At 40.0% G+C, this 23,397-nt stretch overlaps 1 protein-coding gene across 2 annotated transcripts in view; it reads left to right on the plus strand.

Moving 5' to 3' along the window:
* PLA2G4A (phospholipase A2 group IVA) overlaps positions 1-23,397 on the plus strand; it is a 136,116-nt gene that overhangs the window by 90,381 nt on the left and 22,338 nt on the right. For both annotated transcript variants that reach the window (XM_063426690.1, XM_063426691.1), the window contains 2 exons: positions 18,420-18,557; positions 19,683-19,772. In XM_063426690.1, coding sequence (XP_063282760.1) covers positions 18,420-18,557; positions 19,683-19,772 — 228 coding nt within the window. The remainder of the gene's footprint in view (positions 1-18,419; positions 18,558-19,682; positions 19,773-23,397) is intronic.

Consider the following 23,397-nt stretch of genomic DNA (forward strand, 5'->3'; position numbering starts at 1 on the left):
TGAGAATGGTCCACCCTGGTCTAGAGGCATTACGGGTTACACTTTATACAATTTGATGGCTGTATAAACTGCCTGAATTTATTGTTGTCGGTTTTAGGACCTTTATTTTTTTATATTTTTTTGTTTATATAATGTCTAACCACACAATATATGTTTTGTATTCCTTTCCTCTTCCGAGATGATCGTTTACATAACTAATGTTGCGTGGTGCATGCTATAAATAAGTGCATGCCATAAATAGCCATACTAAACTTACATGGCTTAATTATCTGTTGCATAACTTAAACACCAATGTCATACCTTGTTGTATTTCTTAAAAAAAAAAAAAAAACATAAAAAGGTAAAATAAATAGTTTTGTGTGTTTTGTGCTTTTAAACATTTGTTATGTACTGTCACTGTTCACCTTCCAATGAAACTGAATATGCAGAGCTTGGAATAAACATTTGATTGTGTAAAATATTTCAAATTCATGTTTAGCTAGTTTCAGTAATGACTGTCCTTTTCAAAGAATAGAAAATGTGTCCTTTGTTGAATGCTGATTTCATTTTGAGACCTCCGTTATTTCAAAGTGACTTTGTACACGGATCATAATATGAATTTAAGCAGACAGCAACAATGTTCGTTATTAACACTAGCATGGTTTATTATAACAAACTTACTGCATTTTAATTTCTGTAAGGGGAGGTTAATAGACTCATAGCCAAGTTTAATAAAACTTTTGAGAGCTAATATGATTAAAGCATCACTAAAATTGACTATGCCTTCCAAAAGTGACATTTATATGGTTTACCTTAACAGATTTGATGCATGCATCCACTTTAACGAATAAATCTACACATTACACAGTATTTTATTTATTAAAAAAAATAAATAAAAAAAAATAATGGCAAAACCATGGTACATATCCTAAATGATGCACATCTAGAACATGTGAAAATAATTAATATCAAATCCTAACCTTTTAAAAGGACATTATTTGTCTCATGATCAATCACACTTAACAATCATTGTGTAGGTAATGAGCTTGACAATGATTAATTGGGGGGCAAACTGTTGGGTTGTGTTGAATACATCTTTTCCAAGTATCGTATTACCATTCCAGTATTCGATAAAGAATTTACAGTAATAGGAGGACGCTATTTGAAATAATACACTGAACCTAGAATTGAGGAGAAATTGACAGGGTACTTTCAAATCTTATGTCAAAATAGCTGAACTTAAAAAGTTATCCATCTCGACCACAGATCCAGATTGCTGTTCCCTTAACCACGATTTCCTGTTAAATATTGCATTTTAAAAGGATACAGAAATATTAAAACTGTATTTTGCTAATTTCCATGGAAACGTTACACTGATAATTAGATTACGCAGTAGAAAAATTAAAAAACCTTGTCTGCGCATATTAAGTCCAATTAAGCTTTAATCAGCATCAATGTATAGTTTTCAAAACATTATCCCATAATTATAATTGTTCGAGATCAATCCCATATAATTATTATAGGCTGGATTATGGGATCTCTAAACTTCATTTGCAGAAAAACGTAAATGTGAATTCACCATAAATCACTTTGGGTAGGTCCCAATAACGTAAGACAGTTCTGCTTAGTTTATAAAGCTTTGCTTTGACGTCTACAGCAGACTACAATAGACATTTATAACTTGTGTGATTCATATCCTGCGTAGTAAAAAAATCAACTTAAATGCTTTCGTAGACGTGTTTCTTGATGATTATAGTATATAGTTAGTATGCTGGCCGACCTCAATGGATGAGCCACCAATTGCTAATTCGTAGCTTTTTATATTCTATCCAAATATCATGTTTTTGTTGGCATTTTTTTTTAATAAAGGGCAATAGTATAGTTGTGGATGTATATTATTATTATTTTTTTTTTTTTTTTTTATTGCAAGTTGGTGGATACAAATTATGTCCTTCCCTTATACAGGTTGCCTTATCTTTAAGGACTTAACAGGCTATAATTTTAAGAGAAATCAGAAAAATAATGTGCAGTTACATTTCCAGAATGCGGATAAGTGGCAGTTTTATAAATATTCTACATAGTTATGATCAATGGGTGTAATTTTTAATAATGTGCCAATTAAATATCCTATTTTTCGGAGATGGTGTTTTTTTTTTTAGGGGTGCTGATGACAAGAATGTAGGAACCCCTAGCCAGCGGAGGGGGAACTGACCTGGGGATCGCCCAGGCCCTATATTGGCAAGATGGTGGGGTTGTAATTTTTAAAGTAAAAGTTAAAAGTAAAAAAATATTTTTTTAAATAAGGCATCCACTGGCTCAATACGTTTTCTTACCAAGAGATTAGGAATCCTCTTATTATTTATTATTGTACTAGGAAATGTGGAATTATGAATAGCAAAGGAATTTGGACTCTCTTGGTCACTTATCATAGGATTAAGGATCTTGTGGAACCCATAACCTATTAATACCAAGTTATTAAGTTCCTGATTTAGTGCCTTCTCCATTAAGCATTAGGCAGAGAAAGGGTTAGTTGCCATTTGCTGATACTATTGACTTCCCTTCACCTACCCCTGGATAGGGGGGAGTAAGGGGTGCCATTCACTAAATACTTACAACAAATGAAATAGCCATAAACAAGATATTTGTGAATATAAATATAAAGTGCCCATTGCCAGCTCAGGTTAAAACTCTGACTAACCAGGTATATAATACAGATAAAAAGGACGTGCTGAAACACCTTATATATAGGGAATAAAACACACTTCAGTGTTCAAAAGTTAAAAGCATAGCAAAGTATTCAGTTGGAGAATATAGTATATACAGTATTTAGGATGATGGAAAAATAGAGCAAATGATACCAGTGCACTAGCTTGAGTATTTCTTAATAATTTAAATGCACTTAAAAACAAATAATAAAATAATTATTATAGTGTAGTAATATGCTGTTGCTCTCTGATGCAATGCTAAAAGGATTAATTTGCCTTATATGTAGCATGACAAGCAGTGCGTGATTATTGCATGCAATAATAGAACACCAAAAGAGTAGGTTTTTTTTTTTGGTTTTTTTTTACATACTGAAAATACTGGTGGCATCTACTGAATGATTTTTCCCTATCCCAGTTGTAAAATAGTTCCATTATATGATCATACATTGCATAAACCTGCCACAACGTCAATGTACCCCAGGTCCTACTCTAACAGCCAAATGTCTGCTAAATGAGCTACTTACTTGTAGAAAAAATTCCATCTCGATGTATGATCATATAATGTAACTAAACCCCCATTATTTTTTGCCTAGATTGGGTGTTTTTAAAAAACTAATAAAATCTGTGAGCACCAAAGTTGCAGTTTAGTAGATAAGGGAGTGCGCTTGATTTTCATTTATATTCTATTTATTTTTCTCCCAGCAGCACCCTATTTATGCATGTTTAGGTGAGTGCAGCCAGGCCCTTGTTTTCTCATATATGTAACATTAAAGTAAGTCAGTTCCTGGGATTAGATTTTTTTTTTTTTGCCTGCTAAGCACTCTGTTCCTTAAACAGGGCTTATGCAATTCTTGTTCCCTGATTTAATTTATTTATTCTTGTCAAAATATATTTTAATAAATTAAAGCGCGGGTTACTATTTTCACATATATTATCGCACTTCTTTTAAGATTTTTAAGAGTCTTACTGGATCTGGATAAAAGAGGTTTGAACTATTAATCACTAGAGGAGCAGATTTTTATTTTTTTTTCTTAGAAATGATTATTCCAAACCATAAACCACTGTACACCAGCAAACATTCCAGATCTTGCGTAATGTTTTTACTCCGCTGTATGATCATTTGTATAGAGTGCAGTCTGTTATGAGACACAAAAAGGAAAGTTATTCTCAGTATTGTACAGTAGTGCAATGTCTCACACTGTAGAGACCCATTTTTTTTATTTTTTTTTTAAATGGGTTACTAACATGAGTGACTAAAGCGTTTTGATTATGTGCTTAACTTTCTCAAACAATTTCTGGAAAGTATGTTTTTCCAAACTTTTATACCCATTACACATCTTTCCAGTGCTACTTTTGAAACGTGGTGTACACACACTCTTTTTATAGCATGGAAAGAGAGTGAGCGTGGCTCTGATACAGTCGTTGCAATCTATATTTAAGTTAGGCCTTAATATCCCTCTTATATTTGAATATAACTTGGCAGTGAGATACTGCCACACTTGGACTGGATTCCAGGACCGGATACATTCTTTAATTCAGTGGTTACCAAACCAGTCTTCAGACACATCAACAGTCCAGGTTTTGACAGTATCTCTATTGGAATAAAACCGGGAAATACATAAATACTGGATTGCTGGTGGGCCATGAGGACTGGTTTGGAAACTACTGCTCTAATTGTTTTATGGAACAACAATTCTGTCCTGTTAAATGGATAAACTCACCTTGACACTATGCTAAACTGAATTAGCTAACGCATTCTCATTAGATTGGGTTGAAACGTAGTATGAAGAAGAGCAATCCTTAGATTTACACCATAAAGATCTGATTCGTAAAACATTTCAGGGTAATGGCTAGTAATTTGTATGAATACTTTGTGGGCGGCTCCTACTTTAACCCAATTCAATGGTTAGATAGTGATGTCGCAAACATAAAATTTTCGGTTCGCGAACGTCGAACGCGGACTTCCGCAAACGTTCACGAAACGGGCGAACCATCATAGACTTCAATGGGCAGGCGAATTTTAAAACCCACAGGGACTCTTTCTGGCCACAATAGTGATGGAAAAGTTGTTTCAAGGGGACTAACACCTGGACTGTGGCATGCTGGAGGGGGATCCATGGCAAAACTCCCATGGAAAATTACACAGTTGATGCAGAGTCTGGTTTTAATCCATAAAGGGCATAAATCACCTAACATTCCTAAATCACAATGGATATGGATTGACACCTGACATATGACATATTGACACCTTGACATATGGATTGACACCTGTCCTCAGAGACCCTGATACACACTGACACAGAGCAGGATCGGGACTGTTCCCCCTACATAGGGTCACTTGGCAGATATGGATTGACACCTGTCCTCAGAGACCCTGATACACACTGACACAGAGCAGAATAGGGACTGTTCCCCCTACATAGGGTCACTTAGCAGATATGGATTGACACCTGTCCTCCGAGACCCTGATACACACTGACACAGAGCAGAAGAGGGACTGTTCCCCCTACATAGGGTCACTTGGCAGATATGGGTTGACACCTGTCCTCAGGGACCCTGATACACACTGACATAGAGCATAATAGGGACTGTTCCCCCTACATAGGGTCACTTAGCAGATATGTATTGACACCTGTCCTCAGAGACCCTGATACACACTGACACAGAGCAGAATAGGGAATATTCACTAAATGCCAAACATTGTTATACAGGGGAATATATCAGTAAATAAGGATAAGTGGGGGGAGGGACCTACTGTCCTCCCTCCTGGCCCCCACCCATGAGCGGTGCGTGGGGGCCATAAAAGTAACGAGGGGGGGGACCTACTGTATGATGTTGTATCGATCAGGTATTGTAAGGGTTACGCCCGCTTCACAGTGACAGACCAAACTCCCCGTTTAACGCACCGCAAACAACCGCAAACAGTCCATTTGCACAACCGCAAACTCCCCATTTGCACAAGGTTGGATACCAAGCTAGCCATGTCCCATTCCTTGTCCTCACTGATGTCATTGAAGGTCTCTTCCTCCACCCAGCCACGTACAACACAAAGAGTCCCCGAAAGGTGACAACAAGCCCCTGGGACGCCTGCTGTGTTTGGTCTTCCACCTCCTCAAAGCCACCTTCCTCCTCTGACTCCTCTTCTTCAGACTCCGCTCTCTGCGTTGCCTCTCTCTGCGTTATTATAAGGTGTGTTAAGTAGTACTATTCTTATCAGTTTAATCCCTGTTACGAGTAGAGGACTATTTCCTTGTTTCGCCAAACCCCTTCAAAGATGGAAAAAGCGGTATGAGTGGAAGAAATGAGGAATTGTGGTCAGGTGGTGGTGCCAGCCCCACCGAGGGCTTGTACCCAGGTATGCTAATAAACTGAAAAAAAAAAAATCTCCCAAGAAGGAGATCTAAAACTGGCATAGGAAAAGGTTAGACAACTATAATAAAGTGATACCTACAAATCCTAGTGAGCATAGGTGTATAATAGAGGGAGAAAGGGAAAGCAGAGTAATTCTTCCTAATACCATGGTTAGTACCCTTTCCTTTGTTAAAGTAAATTGAGTAATGGACAAAAGTCTTTATTGTATCATTTATAAATAACAAGGGGATACACTCATTCCCCATATAGTGGCTAATTGTGTAATAATGGTTGCCAGGGGCAAGGAAATTCCCTCTAAATAGATGGGTATAGGCAGAGAGTATGGAGACCGGAGTGATGCTGTCATAAAGTGTCAATGAGGTGATATAAAGTTAAATGTATCACAGACACACAGCCACCCTTTCTCTTAGCTAGTTTCCAGGAATGCTGGATAGGTATAAAGATTCAGAGAGGTCTAAGAAGAATCCTCTAAACTAGCCCTAATCTCCTTAAACACCTTCAAGGGTGTTCCAAGCTAAAGCTCAATCTAAACGTTTAGATGACTGCCTGATTTCCCATCACATATGCTGGCTAGGAATAACACTGTGCAAGACAAAGAGTGGGTCTAAGTGCCCATAGTGCAGTAAAGTGTCCCTAGTGAAGTGAAAAAGAGAATAACGAGCTGGCGCCCAAGAGAATAACGAGCTGGCGCCCTATCAGTAGACGTGTATATGGCATCGATTTTAGGAACCGGGAGATGGAAAAAGATGCTTGGTCGGTCCTCCTACTTCAAATTTGGGGCACTGCGCGTGCAATCTTATGTGCCACCAGATAGGAGTGGTGTGTTAAGTAGTACTATTCCTATCAGTTTAATCCCTGTTATGTACCTTTTTTTTTGCTTTGGTTTTTGAAGCCACAGTGCAGCACCAGAGGCCCGAAAAATTAGGCATATACACATGCCTGAAAAATTAGGTATTGTTGCAGCCGCTGCTGTAGCAGCTGCCAGGAAAATTGATGTTTGTTTCCCAGGCAGAAAGTGCCCTAAAACATTGAACTTGAACCCTAGTTGGTGGCGGATAAGTCACGCAAGTCAACAGGCATTCAGAGCTAAAATACAGCAGCGTGTGGACCATTTTTAGCCCAAGGCAGATCATCTCATCAGGCCTTTTTTAGTTGAATGTATCGCCCACTGTCAGTCCCTTCGGGATCCATCCCTCATTCATCTTAATAAAGGTGAGGTAATCTAGACTTTTTTGACCTAGGCGACTTCTCTTCTCAGTGACAATACCTCCTGCTGCACTGAAGGTCCTTTCTGACAGGACACTTGAAGCGGGGCAGGCCAGAAGTTCTAGCGCAAATTGGGATAGCTCAGGCCACAGGTCAAGCCTGCATACTCAGTAGTGAAGGGGTTCATCGCTCCTCAGAGTGTCGATATCTGCAGTTAAGGCGAGGTAGTCTGTTACCTGTTGGTCGAGTCGTTCTCTGAGGGTGGATCCTGAAGGGCTGTGGCGATGCGTAGGACTTAAAAAGCTCTGCATGTCCTCCATCAACAACACGTCTGTAAAGCGTCCTGTCCTTGCCGGCGTGGTCGTGGGAGGAGGAGGATGACTTTTACCTCTTCCCCTGTTAGATTCCCGTTGTGCTGTGACATCACCCTTATACGCTGTGTAAAGCATACTTTTTAATTTATTTTGCAAATGCTGCATCCTTTCCGACTTGTTGTAATTTTGTAACATTTCAGCCACTTTCTGCTTATACCGGGGGTCTAGTAGCGTGGACACCCAGTACAGGTCGTTCTCCTTCAGCCTTTTTATACGAGGGTCCCTCAACAGGCACGACAGCATGAAAGACCCCATTTGCACAGGGTTGGATGCCGAGCTACTCATTTCCTGTTCCTCCTCCTCAGTGATCTCAATGAAGGTATGTTCTTCCCCCCAGCCACGTACAACACCACGGGTACCAGATAGGTGACAACGAGCACCCTGGGATGCCTGTTGTGGTTGGTCTTCCTCCTCCTCCTCAAAGCCACATTCCTCCTCTGACTCCTCTTCCTCACAATCCTCTTCCAGCGTTGCCGCAGGTCCAGCAAGCGATGCTGATAAGGCTGTTTCTGGTGGTGATGGTGACCACAACTCTTCCTCTTCCTCTTCACGCTCATCTACGGCCTGATCCAGCATTCTTCGCAGGGCACGCTCCAGGAAGAAAACAAATGATATGATGTCGCTGACGGTGCCTTCGGTGCGACTGACTAGGTTTGTCAGCTCCTCAAAAGGACACATGACCCTACAGGCATTGCGCATGAGCGTCCAGTAACGTGGCAAAAAAATTCCCAGCTCCCCAGAGGCTGTCCTGGTACCCCGGTCATACAAATATTCATTAACGGCTTTTTCTTGTTGGAGCAGGTGGACGAACATTAGGAGTGCTGAATTCCAACGTGTCGGGCTGTCGCAAATCAAGCGCCTCACTGGCATGTTGTTTCACCGCTGGATATCTGCAAAGTGCGCCATGGCCGTGTAGGAACGCCTGAAATGGCCACACACCTTCCTGGCCTGCTTCAGGACGTCCTGTAAGCCTGTGTACTTATGCACAAAGTGTTGTACGATCAGATTACACACATGCGCCATGCACGGCACATGTGTCAACTTGCCCAACTTCAATGCCGCCAAAAAATTTGTTCCGTTGTCACAAACCACTTTGCCGATCTCCAGTTGCTGCGGAGTCAGCCACTTTTCCACCTGTGCGTTCAGGGCGGACAGGAGTGCTGGTCCGGTGTGACTCCCTGCTTTCAAGCAAGTCAAACCAAAGAGGGCGTGACACTGCCGTATCCGGGATGTGGAATAGTACCTGGGGAGCTGGGGGGGTGCCGTTGATGCGGAGCAAGATGCAGCAGCAGAAGAGGACTCAGCCGAGGAGGTTATGGAAGAGGATGGAGTAGGAGGAGTAGAGGAGGTGGCAGCAGACCTGCCTGCAAGTCGTGGCGGTGTCACCAACTCCTCTGCAGAGCAACGCATTCCATGCTTGTCAGCCGTCAGCAAGTTTACCCAATGTTTACCCAATCGAGTACAGGTTGGGGATTGCCTTTTGTGAAAATAAATTTTGTCTGGGTACCTTCCACTGCGGTGTCCCAATAGCTACAAATTTTTGAACACCTCAGACTCCACCAGCGTGTATGGTAAAAGCTGGCAGGCTAATAGTTCAGACAAGCCAGCTGTCAGACGCCGGGCAAGGGGGTGACTTTCTGACATTGGCTTCTTACGCTCAAACATGTCCTTGACAGACACTTGACTGTGGGCAGATGAGCGGGAACTGCTCAAGGCGAGAGACGGAGTGGCAGATGGTTGAGAGGGGGCAGGGAGGACAGCAGTGGTTGACGTGGCTGAAGATGCTGGACCAGGATGAGGATGGTGGCTTTGATTTTTTTGTGCTGCTTGTACTCTTGTGTTGATCCCATAGGCGTTTGTGATGTGCGATCATGTGCCTACGCAAAGCAGTTGTACCTAGGTGGGTGTTGGACTTCCCACGACTCAGTTTCTTTTGGCACAGGTTGCAAATGGCATCGCTGTTGTAAGAGGCAGACACCCCAAAAAAATTCCACACTGCTGAGCTCTGCAATGACGGCATTCTGGTGGTGGCAACAGCATGCGTTGATTGGCGTGCTGTCGGGCTGACCCCGGGTGCCGATGCATGCTGTCTTACTGTGCCACTAGCTCCTTGTGACGACCTCCCCCTGCTTCCAACTCGTCTCCTCCTCTCTGTCTCCCCATCTGAACTTTCGCCCTGTTCTTCTTCTTGCCGAGCGGGCACCCACATGACATCCAGGGATGCATCGTCATCATCAACCACTTCACTTGTATCTGACAACTCAGCAAAGGAAGCAGCAGCGGGTACAACATCATCAGCATTACACCGTACATCCATGTGTGTAATGCTGCCTGACTGAGACATATCCCTGTTATCTACATCCTCTGGCAATAATGGTTGCGCATCACTCATTTCTTCAAACGGATGTGTAAATAACTCCTCTGACAGATAACGTGAAGCGAGTGAGTGGTAACTTGAGAGGTGCCCGAAGCTAAGCTGGAGGCGGATGGTGCGTCAAGGTTCCGAGCGGAAGCTGTAAAAGATTGGGTGTCCTGTGTTAGCCAGTCAACTATGTCCTCAGAACTTTTCAAGTTCAGGGTACGTGGCCTCTGAAAACTGGGCATTATTCTAGGGCAAAAGGGAATCACAGCACCACGACCACGACGGCCCCTGCGGGGTGGCCTGCCTCTGCCTGTAATTTTTTTTTGGATTAGTGGTACTATGCGTGCAAGCTACTGTGACACCAGATATGAGTGGCAAAGTGCAGTGGCAGAGGTTGGCAGAGTACACGCTGTAGGCCTGACACACCCGCTTGAAGACAACTAACTGCTATTCAATCTATAACAGTGAAAAAAATATTTTGTTTTTAAATGCACGCTATTGTGACACCAGATATGAGTGGCAAAGTGCAGTGGCAGAGGTTGGCAGAGTACACGCTGAAGGCCTGACACCCGCTTGAAGGACACTGACTGCTATTAGATTACAGTCAAAAAACTTTTTTTTTTTTTAAATGCACGCTATTGTGACACCAGATATGAGTGGCACTGTGCACTGGCAGAGGTTGGCAGAGTACACGCTGTAGGCCTGACACACAGACGCTTGCAGACAACTAACTGCTATTCAATCTATTACAGTGAAAAACATTTTTTTGTTTTTAAATGCAAGCTATTGTGACACCAGATATGAGTGGTGGCACTGGGCAAGTGGGCACAGTATCCACTGTGAGCCTGACACAGAAGCTGGCAGGCAGGCAACTGCAATTAGATTACACATGGAAAAAAAAGCAGACTGATGTTCTAGCCCTAAAAAGGGCTTTTTGGGGTGCTGTCCTTACAGCAGAGATCAGATGAGTCCTTCAGGACTGTAGTGGACACTGAATACACTAGCCTAGCTATCCATTTCCCTATCAAATCAGCAGCAGCTACACTTTCCCTCCTCTATCTAGGAATGCAGCTTCAGAATGAATTTAAAATGGATGCTGTCCAGGAGGTGGGAGGGTCTGGGAGGGAGGGTCTGCTGCGATTGGCTGGAATGTGTCTGCTGACTGTGAGGCACAGGGTCAAAGTTTACTCAATGATGACGAAAAGGGGGCGGATCGAACCGCGCATATGTTCGCCCGCCGTGGCGAACGTGCTATGTTCGCCAGGAACTATTCGCCAGCGAACCGTTCGGTACATCACTATGGTTAGATTGTTCTTTTCAAATCATTTTTATTACATTTTTCAAAAGACTTTGGGAACATCAACTAGGGGCAAGGGTGCAGAATAAAAAAGGTAAAAGGGGAACATGTTTTTTCCCATCCACAATATTTTTAATTATGTATAAAAAAAATAGGACATTATAATACATAAACAGAAATATGGTCATTACAAGTTTTAAGATTTAGTTAAAATAACAACCCATAAACAGTTTCTTTATAGAAACCAACCATGATCCTTACAGTGTGAATATTGATATTTTTTTTTTTTTTTAATGTATTTTTTTTTCTTATTATCACAGTGTAAATATTTGTTCGGGGGGGTCATTATTGTAACTACGATACCCATTATACTCTTGTATTTATATAAGAGAATAAAATGTTTAGGTAGAAATAAATCATATTTAAGAACATTGGTTCTGGTTAAGCACCATTATGGAGAAATGCTGTAGGGGATGTGCCGGAACAGACATTACTTCTTTTAATCTTGTGCTCTATTCGAGCATGACTTATATCTTTGTTAAAAGAACACCTCTGCCACATAACAACTTCATCTCTGAATCTCTGTCTTACCTTTTGGCAGTTCAACCCTGAACTGTGTCTCCTTTGGCCACCATACAATCAAGGAAGATTTGCCTTGCCAGCTGGTGATAGGGTGAGATCTTCATCTGACACACCATCACTGGTCATCCATTGAAAATAATAGAATGTACTGCTACTTGCTAGTGACAGGTTGGATGAATGAGTTGATGCTCTCAGCCTATCACCAGCTGCCAAGGCAAACCTTGCTGGATTGTATGGCAGCTGGAGGAGAAGTTAAACTCGACCAACGACTCCAGTCCCCTTAACTTAATTGCAATTCATTTGTTATGGGTGAAGGATTTAGCCCTGAGTATTCCTTTCAAGGATGTGTTTACCAATATCTGACTGTAGAAAATTATACCCCATTCTAGCTAGATGTATAGACGCCTCCAATTTCACCACCTACCTCCATGTAGTGCCACATGATATTCTGAGAGTGTGGGGCATTCACTTTCCAAATGGTGCCTTGGGTGCATGTACCTTTCCTAAGCTACAAGGGGCAGGCTGTGGCATGCCACGTATCATCAAATAAGATTAGAGGGCCTCTACTTTACATAAGTGCCAGCTACTCTATATACAACCGAAAGATCCTGTTTTTACAGGCATTTTAATTTCTTGATCCAATTCCATTTCGTATTCTAGAATTACATTGCATGTACATATTTGCCTTTGTGATAAAGACACAATATGCTACAGATAAATCTGGCATATTTTCAGTATCGTTACATAAAATCGCTTCAAGTTGTTTCATGTTTGAATGTTCACCAATGTAAATTAGTGTTTTGAAGTAGCTGTTAATAATGCTTGAAGGCATTATACTGTTTGTTCATTCTATTCTTAGAACAATTAATCCCAACCAAAGTAAACTTTGATTTAGCCATCAGGAAAAAATGCAGGAGATGTGACCTAGAAATGCTGTCACTGTTTTGTTATATACAAAAAGCACATCTGTAGCTCTGGCGTCCAGATGCCTTACTAAGGGGATGCTGATCAGGGATGTCTTGCAAGTTCCAGAAATATATAGGTCATTCCTAAAGTAATCATCTAGAGACCTGAAACTTGATATTTTATTTTAATTTTATTTTAAATGAGGACTGGTGGATCTTATTCAGAAACATCGATTGTTTCAAAGTTTGTTCTAGAAAAGATATAGTGCAGTAGAGGCTTTGGGTTTTAAAAGACTCACGATCAAAACAAAAACAGTAAGGATATTCGTCATGACCATCTGCTATTATAACTATGTTTTGTTTTTTTATAACAGAGGTAATGCCTTTACCGGTATATAGTCCCATGCAGTATTTGTTGTAAATCCGACAATTATCAACACATTTACTGAACAATCCAACGTGTAGCAACACCTAAAAACTAGAGCATTGCATTGTCCCCAAATGTTTCTATCAAAACAAATACACATGGCCACAATCTCTGGACTATCTTTTTAAAGAATTACTGTCACCTATTAGCATTATCAGTTCTTGGTTGTCTAGAATTTTCAACCTGTGATTAAATCAAAATTTTACTCTTTGTTAACCGTGTCAAATAACAGAAAAAGAAGCATATCCTGAATTAGGCCTGGCTTTAAGCCAGTACAGTTTTCTGACTTTGACAATATTACTGGCAGTACAATAATTTGTGAAACTGGCATGTTCACTTGAACTGTCTCTCATTGCAGGAAGAAAGTCAAAGTACACTGAATTGTGATGTATCTCATTGAGCGTTTTCTGACCCTCAAAGGGTTTCTCCCTTGAACATGCCAAAATCACCATCTGATTAGTAGTTGCTTCTATTGGCCATATTTAATGGTACTCATTTGATCCTTTTACTTTTTGTATCCTCTTTGGAGAGGTGAAGAATTAACCCTGCCAGCGACTTAATGTGCAACTCAGAGGTTTGTGCATTTCTCTCTTGATTTGTACCCATACCTTCCAACATTGGGAGGTGTGAAATTGAGACATGAGTTGAGATCAACTTATGGTGGCATGCATTTGATGCCACCTGCCTCACGGTGACTCCCAAAAGAGTAATTCTGATTGCCAGTTGTGCCAGTCTGACTCGCAGACTCTCAGGCTAGACCCACTAAAGCAGACCTGTAAAACTAGTGCCACTGAAGGACTCTATGCAATGTCATAGTACCCTGATTCCATTCAGCACAGTGTGTGTAATGATTAGTTCATGCTGTGCTTGTTAGGGACAGTTCCCTGGTGTCCCTAGATGCTGGGCACTAGGGTCGAAACCCTTGGACAGCAGGACTGGACCTCGAAATCGGGATTGTTCAGCCTTATCCAGGACCATTGAGATTAATGTTCTATCTGAAATCTTATTATTTTTCTCTCTGTATACAGTTTAAAAAAAAAATATATATATATATTATTTCTATTGTATCTGAACATCTGTAGCAATATACTGAACCGGACATGTATACAAGGATCTTATTTTCCATTGCATAACTTTACCACATTCTTTTCATCCATAGTTAATGATACTAAGCCTACTAAAATGTACATGTGTTTAATACCTAACCCTCCGGATACAAAGTCAAAAGGAAGCTTGTAAAACTGACCAGCCACCTGAAGACCAATTTCCATTTATAAATAGAGTTTTAGAGAACACTTCACTGGTTTTTAGAATTAATTTTAATATTTTCCATGTAACTGCACAGGGCATTAACCTAAACATTATTGGATGGGAGAAATGCTTACTAACCTCACGTTGTTCTTCAGCCCTACATTCCAACATTCAAAAACTTCTCCTTCTTCTATTCCAGTGATCCAGTTTGCTAGTTAATGAACTTCACTTCCTAGATGCTGAAACAGGAGATAAAGCTTGCTGAGCATTATAAAAAATATACTTCCAGAATATATGTAGTGTCAATGATTAGCCATTCCTAATCTAATCCAATGACCGGCTAACACACAGCTGTTCGGCCTTTAATCTGACAAAGCATTGTGGCAGTTGTAGTTTTAGCCACTTGGTGTAGCATTTATGTATTTGATGTTTATAGTGTTTGTTAATATTTATTGTACTTCGATCTACATGATTTTGTCAAATAAAAAGAAAGAAGTGCATATAAAATAATGAGTATTGCATAAACAAATAGCACGCATGTGCCATGCTTGCATGACTAACTGTTAGTGCAGGACTTGAACATAATGTGCATAGCTTTAGCTAAACAAGGTAGATAAATTTGTAATTCTATGACCAACTCAGCAGTCAGCATATATAGTGTGGGATTACACTATTCAATATTTCAAGGAACTGACAACTCTAGTACAAGCATGTTTCCTACACTTGCAGTGCAACCCTCTAATACTCTGTAGGGCTCTGTGTAACAACGTTAGAAAAATCATAACTCCGTTCGTGTTTCTCATCATAGCCTCTGTCGACTAAGCTTGTTCCTATAATCCTGTATTATAAAAATGTGCAATGTTTATGGAATAGCATGCACCTACTGTTGTGGCACTGCAAGCATATATGTATAATCCATGCACAAACAAAAGAAAGATTTAAAAGAATTTTAATTACATCTCCACTCTTGTACCTGATAATTAGCACTGCCAATTCAATATGCAAATGTTCCTGCTCATTATGCAGATAAGATACACATTTTTTCTTTGATTCCTACTTTACTGGAGCAAATGATATAAAATTAATTTTATTTGTTTGGGATATGTTTGAGTTGTTTCACTTTGAGATCATTCGGGAATGAAGAATTACGCAGTCCACATTCCAGACAGAAGTTAAACCAGATCATGCATTAGAAATGTGCTAAAACAAAACTAATAAATACTAAAGATACAATTTGAGGGTAGTTTTTCAAACTGCAAGCTGAAATAGAAACCGGATTTAACCGTATACCATCATATTTATCAGAAGCAACTGTGGCTAGCCTAGTTAGAATATGTCAAATGAGTTTGACTGATACCAGTTTGATCACTTATTCTTGAGTTGTTTTAGTTCATTCAGTAGGATAGTGTGGTATCAAGGAGTGTGCATTGTTCCATGCAAATGTTGATATTTCTTTCACGCTCTTAAGATGGAAGGAACGTTTGAGGCATTTGAACAAAAGCCAGATTGAAGTTGAGTCAGAAAGATAGACCTTTTGTAACTGCCTTGGGCAGTATCATAATCAAAGAAAAAAGCCCCCAAAAAGTCTTGCACCAGTCTCTTCTTCCCTCTCTTCTTCCACTGGTGCGGTTGCCTGCCGAATGTTTGATCATACAGAGAAAAAAACGTTTGTTTAATTTTTTTTCCATAAGGCATCCCTAAGGTGAATTAACTAAAGGAGTTCTGATTAAACACATACAGAGTAATATTTATTCCAGATATATGGAAAGACTACCACCTCTTTTTGCACAGTCCTTTTTAAGGCAAAAGTAACCTTTGTTTGAAATTTTTACGCAGCCGGGTTTCAGAGGGAATAAATAAAATACTACATTAACTTAGGTGCTGCGTTGGGCTAAAAATGAGCAGTTTACCTTTAGCCTGTATTATGCTAGATGTAACATGGATCTGATCCAGAGAGAAATGACTTGTAAAGGAGTAAAGCTAATCAGAAAAACGTCAAAGGCAGTCTAACCGTAATTTTGATTCCCAATATATGTCACAAGTGCCTACTTTAGCACAAGACTGTCACCCTCAGTTAGCTTGTATTATGGCAAGCATAATGAGGACACCAGGGAATTGTCTCTGGCAAACTGCACACTGCAGTGTTTTTTTAGAGTTATTATATATATAATTTTAATATCACTTAAAACTTGTGCTTACTTATTTTTTTTATTAGATTATCTGTTTTCTACTAACAGAGACATTTGATCATCATTATCCAGTTTAAGCAATCAATGCCAGGGCAAACAGAAACGGTGTTTTGTTTTGTTTGCTGTTAGCTTTCCCATTCATACTCCCAGGTGCAATGGAAGATCATTTGGTTGCAGGATGAAAGAATGTGGATTTCTGTATTTAATTTTATTTTAGTATCACTTAAATTACCACTCAAACAGCAAGGAGAATTGTTAATGTTGGACTAACAGGGTTTGCCTTGACTTGGCAGATGAGTTTACACTTTTAGTGGTGCTATAAATCTGTTCTTTAAATGTGCCTTGGGATTTGTGATAATGCTCAGGTAACCTATTTTTGTTCTATGTATTTGGGTCGATGAATACTAGAGTTGTTGCTAAAGTTGTGCTATTTAGGTTGTATTTGCTTACTCTATACTTTGCCTATACTTTGCTTACTCTATACTTTGCCTACATTAGGCATGCTACCCAAAAGTCCCAGATCTGGAGAGACAATCTCAAACTCGGGGTCCTGTCCTGCCATCCTCGGTTTTTCTGGGGTTCCATATCTGGGGACATGGTATTGTCTCCAGCAAGCTGCACTTGGACAGTGATGTACCTTCCAGAAAACTGACAGTTTCCTTTTAATAGTTTTATAAATAGACCTTTGTGCATCATTTGTCGGAGATGCCGACCACATTTGCACAATATAACTTCTTTCCCTGCTGGTAGAGGCTCATAATAGATGTTGTTTCTGCAAATCTCTGCTATTTTAAGCAGGTATGTGTACAGATTGGGGGGCAATGGCTCTCCATGCATCAGTCTTTACTCAGGGCCAGCATTACCATAAGGCGGCATAGGTGGCCACATTTGGGGACACCGGCCTGGGGTGCACAGGATTTGAGTAACCGGCAGTAGGAGAGCGCACTTCACAGTGCTCCCCTCTTGTTGGTCTCTGTAGGTAGTGTGGCTGAGCGCGGACCGTGGGAGAGGTTTTTTTTTACCCCCTCTCCCCAATCTGACAGGAAGCATTCACAGAGAGCACCTAACTGCTTCCTGTCAGACCAGGGAGAGGGAAACAAACTCATCACCTGCAGTCCATGCTCGGACACGCTACACGGGGAGGGATATAAGCTGGCATATGGGGAGTGGGCAAGAAACATGAGGGAGCGAGGAGAAGAAATTAGATACATGGGGAGGCTGGTGGAATGAGAAACATGGGGGGGCTGGTGGAATGACATACATGGGGGGGAGCAAAAATACATCTTCGTCTGTGTAGCCAAAGATCCTTGTACCGACCCTACCTATACAATGAACATTAGTTATATGCTTCAAATTTTTATTTAAATCACATTTTACAACATTATATGATACAAAGAAGCTTTGCTAATATCCCTTAAGTGCATTATGGGTGCACACGTGCTCTTTTACAGTTGCTGCTAGTCAAACATTTGTGGCGTAGAATAATCTTAAAAATTCAGGGTTAATGTTGAAGAATTACTGTGATTCATAATGGTTGTTTAATTAAACTAACATTTAGAAAATCACATTTTACTATTCCCATATCCACACACATTTTTCTTTTACCGTACATCCCTTTTGCACTTGTTTTTCTCTATTTAACAGCCACTTTCACAATTTATTTTCTGTTCACTTTTTTTCAATTTATTAAAAAGTCAATCTCAACATTCTACAAAAAAAATAAAAAATGCTGACAAATATGCTCACGATATTTCTTGTTTTCTTTCACAGATTGGGTGGAATTTACTCCTTACGAAATAGGAATGGCAAAATATGGCACATTTATGCCTCCTGACCGTTTTGGAAGCAAATTTTTTATGGGAACTGTAATAAAAAAATATGAGGAAAATCCTTTGCACTTTTTAATGGGTAATTAAGATCAGTTACGAACGTCTTCCCTTAAAGAATCTCATATACAGTAAATACAAATACATTCAAATAATTTAAAATCTCCCCCCCCAATTATATTCTGGCAGTAAAATAATGATTTTCTTTTAATTTAAATGACACTCGTGTATTCTACCACTCAAAAATAGTGGGAGTTAAGTATAAAGATTATTCAAGTGGCAACGTTCTAAAAGTGGAACAATCAGCATAAACAATCTGGTTTCCCTGGTAACAAATCTTCTTTTGCCCCAGTGTTATTATTTATACATAATCCCATGAGTTATGAATTCTTGATTTGCATGCTATATCATCAAGTGGGAAGGTATTTCATGCATTTAATTCCTCAACAACAGAATATTGTGAAGTGAGACTGAAGGGGCATGATCTTTATATCAAAACCACTTGATTAGGTTCAGTTGTTTTGGCGCATACAGTGTCTCTTTTATGTGTTTTGACGATATGTGCTTCTGACATTAAGCATCCACTGAATAATCTAATTTATCACAAATAAAATATTCTTAAGGTTTATAGGAGGTCCTTGGTTTTCTTATTAACATCCACTATTCACATCTGAATGACATTTAAGTATCCCCTGATTAAAGGTTTACTCCAACCTTTTTTAAATACATATGTATAATTTAATTTACAGTGCCTCTTGGACACTATTCACTTCCCCTACATCCCATAAAACCCTGTAAAAAAAGAAATTAACTTACCTGGAATCCAGTGCTGTGACATCACTGCCTCCCTCTCAATATCCAATATACATAGATATAGATGTTTCCCCTTGCCGGTGCTCTGCCTGCAAGGGGAGAGGCTAACAGAAAGTTTTTGCACAGAATTAACATTTGGCAATCAGGAGCAGAGTTCCACCCTGCCTATGTCACGTATGCTGGGTTACAGCCTCTGGATGTGCAGCATTTTAGGCTTTAAGGAGCATATACAGATACCTACCCATATGACCACTTCTTAAAGCAAAGTAACTCTTTACATTTGGTCCTGTCAAGATGTGTATTGTGTGTATTTATCGCATATTATATGATGCATGTATGTTTTATAAGTTTGCTCTTTTTAAGTACTCTGTTTAATGTTTGTTTCTTTTTGAAGGTGTTTGGGGCAGTGCTTTTTCCATATTGTTCAACAGAGTCCTTGGAGTTTCTAATCACAACACAGATATCACAATGGAGGAGGAATTAGGTAACCAATTATTGACCAAATCACATTATATTCATGTGTTATATTAAATAATGGATAATAATTAATTATTACAGACTTTCCAATTGTCCTGATGTTGGTGTCCTGTCCCTATTTTGTTCCCTGATTTCCTGCTTTTGGGAGTGCAGGGAACTGTCCAGAAAAAGCATATTGGGACCACATCATTAGATGAAGTTGCACTATGCTGAGAGTACCAGTACCTACAAAGAGCATTGGAACGGTTCTCCGTGCATGTTCTGCCCTCATTGGGCTGGGCTTCGTGATTCACAGGCATCCTGACATGTATTCAAGCTAGACTGACCTGACAGTATTTGGGGTTCCCATACCACGCAGGCCTGTTCCTTTTGGATAGTGCCAAAGCCCTGATGTTGAGGGCTATTTTATTACATATTCATATTTTTTTTTTGTCATCCAGTCAGTGTATAATTAATGCCAAATAACTGAACCACTTTGTCAGCTATATCAAAATGGAAAAGTGACATTCCACTCCAATTGTCCACCAGCCTATTGTGACATGATCTATAAAAAACAGTTGCCTTTTGTAATCCTGTCTATTCCATGTTTAAAACTATTTATATCTTTATGCATAAACAACAAGCACATCATTTAAATTAGACAGATGGGCTGTGCATCTAAATCAGGCAAGCTAATATTAAATATGGCGTAATGCTGCAGAGTAACAAACTAATGGTACAACATCATAGTGTCTACAAACCAGGTACTAGAGTAAAAATTCTGTACAGAAACCCAAACCAACAAATGAGAATACATTCTCCGTGTTAGGTGAGAGAGATTTTACTATTTCAAAAACGGTCATTGTTGTTAAGGTCAGTGGGAATTTGTGGTTTTGATAGAATATCATTGATAAAAATTTCACATTTCAGTTTCTTATATTACAAAGGTTGTTGTTGGCCAGATGGTATTTATAAATCTAATTAACAAATGATTCAGAATGTTCCCTACTGTGCAAAATGTTGTCTTTTTAATCTCTAACAAACTGTATGCATTTTCCTGTTTTTCTTGGGGAACTATTGAGATTAGAGGAACTACTATCATTGCTTACTATCGTAAGACTATAAAGAATAATGGGTGTTAAAGCAGGTGGGGATCTACCTTCTGCCCATGGATTTCACAGATACTTCTAACGGCAGATGATGTTCCATGGGCCCTTGCATCTAATTATGTTTACTGGATCATGTCAGGCCTGCCAAATTTGGTGGGGGTGGCAAGAGGGCATACCATTATGCAATTAGCATCACTGGTATTGTAACGTGTCATCCCAGATTGCATACATGCTAGGATGACAGGCAGCCCTAGAGAGTAACCAGCCAAGGCTGCTCATTTGACGAGTGCTGCTGAAGAACTCACATATGTAATGCAGTGTGAATGTGTTTAAACATCATCTCCAGCTACACTTTTCCGATGCACCTGAAGCCACGGGACAGAGCTGCTCTAGTGATTAGGAGATGGAATTAAAATTTTCACATTCAAACTGCATTACGTATGTGAGTTCTCCAGCAGCACTTGTCAAATGAGCAGCCTTGGCTGGTTACTCTCTAGGATTGCCTGTCATCCAAGCATGTATGCAATCTTTACTTGCTGTCACTGTCAAGGGCATTTTATCAACATTAATGACTTTACATATAGCAACATAACAGAAAAACATCAACTATTTTTTTTTTCAAATTATAATAATTGCAAAATCGAAACCCTTGAGAAGGTATGCTATAACGATTAAAATCTGGTTTACTGGTAGAAAAATATCTTGTTTGTTTTTATTTGTCTCTTAGCTTGGCTAAGTTTTCTATTTAAAAAAAAAAAAAAAAAAGAATTATGTGAAAATTGTTGCTTCCTGTCAAAATTGTACTTTCTAACCTCCGATAATATTCAGACTCCATTGGAGATTTGCCCTTACCAGGATACAGTGGTTATTTAAAGAACTACTGATTTAGTTGATTATGGAATAAACTAGTTTTTTACATTTCCACTTTTGCAGCTTTGTAATGTCCTGGTGTCTAGATTTTATTGTAACTCAACTTAAAGGACCACTCTAGGCACCCAGACCACTTCAGCTTAATGAAGTGGTCTGGGTGCCAGGTCCTTCTAGGGTTAACCCATTTTTTCATAAACATAGCAGTTTCAGAGAAACTGCTATGTTTGTGAATGGGTTAAGCCTTCCCCTATTTCCTCTAGTGGCTGTCTCATTGACAGCCGCTAGAGGCGCTTGCGTGATTCTCACTGTGAAAATCACAGTGAAAGCACGCAAGCGTCCATAGGAAAGCATTATGAATGCTTTCCTATGTGACCGGCTGAATGCGCGCGCAGCTCTTGCCGCGCGTGCGCATTCAGCCGTCGGGGAGGAGAAGAGGAGGATCAGAGGAGGAGAGCTCTCCGCCCACCGCTGGAAAAAGGTAATTTTTAAACACTTTCCCCTTTCCAGAGCCGGGCGGGAGGGGGGGTTCCTTGAGGGTGGGGGCACCCTCAGGGCACTCCAGTGCCAGGAAAATGAGTATGTTTTCCTGGCACTAGAGTGGTCCTTTAATGGTTCCTTTTTTTTTTTTTCTTTTTTTTTTTTTAATTAACCTCTAGAAATATTAAATTCCGAATTAATGATTGTACAGAAAGCAAACCTGCAAATCATGATGCCACATCTGGCATTTTATAAGGCTACTTAAATCACTGATCTCAGCAAACAAATATGGGGATTCAGTTCCACCATATGGCTATATTGTGTTAAGCACACCACTACTTTACAGTACCCCAATATCGCTGGGTCCTACACCAATTCCAGCATATGAGAAAAATGAAATGGTGCAAGTGCTAAATAAGCAAGTTCTCTCCCACATTGGAATTGATTGAAACTGAATTCCCATATTTGTCTGCTGAGATAAGTGATTTTAAGTAGTCTTGTAACGGAACCTTCCGTTAATGGACGCTTCCTAGCTTGCGCCAAGGACCACAAGCACCGCACTGGACACCACAACCACCGCAGACTCCACAACCGCCGTAGTTTAACTGGAGCCTCGCCGTCTTCTGTCCACCCTGGATCAGCTTCTGTCCTCCAGGACCGTGTGGGGAAGACCTCCTGTATCAGGAACAAGCTCTTAAAAGAGCTAAGTGATTAAAGCTCAAGGGAGTATGCAGAGCATAGCAATCCCCAGTGTGATTATAGAAGCTCCCTCCAATAACGAGACAAGGCTACGTATTGAGGGTCAAACAGGATCTCATTTACTTGGCACCAAAGGACCTTCTTTTATGCAGGTTTTCCCTACATAGGACCACCCACATGGTTTTACAGAACAACCAATAACACACGTACATTACAGAAAACACTCCCAGCAATTATACACAAAATCCTCCCCTCTGCCTGTGATATAATTATGGTACACAATGGGTTAACATTAATTATCACAAGCAGGAAAAATACAGTTTTTATACATGTACTATAACTAAAACCACACATCCAATCTTCATAAAACCACATATTATTAATCAGCATACTTGAAATATGAACATACTCAAAAATCATGCAAATCCTTCCATTAGTTCAAAAGTTAGTCAGAAGTCCTTTGTGACCGACCGCAGGCACATTTTCCTGCCCAAAACA

Source organism: Pelobates fuscus, chromosome 7 (genome assembly GCF_036172605.1).
Source record: "Pelobates fuscus isolate aPelFus1 chromosome 7, aPelFus1.pri, whole genome shotgun sequence".
In the NCBI taxonomy this organism is placed as follows: domain Eukaryota; kingdom Metazoa; phylum Chordata; class Amphibia; order Anura; family Pelobatidae; genus Pelobates; species Pelobates fuscus.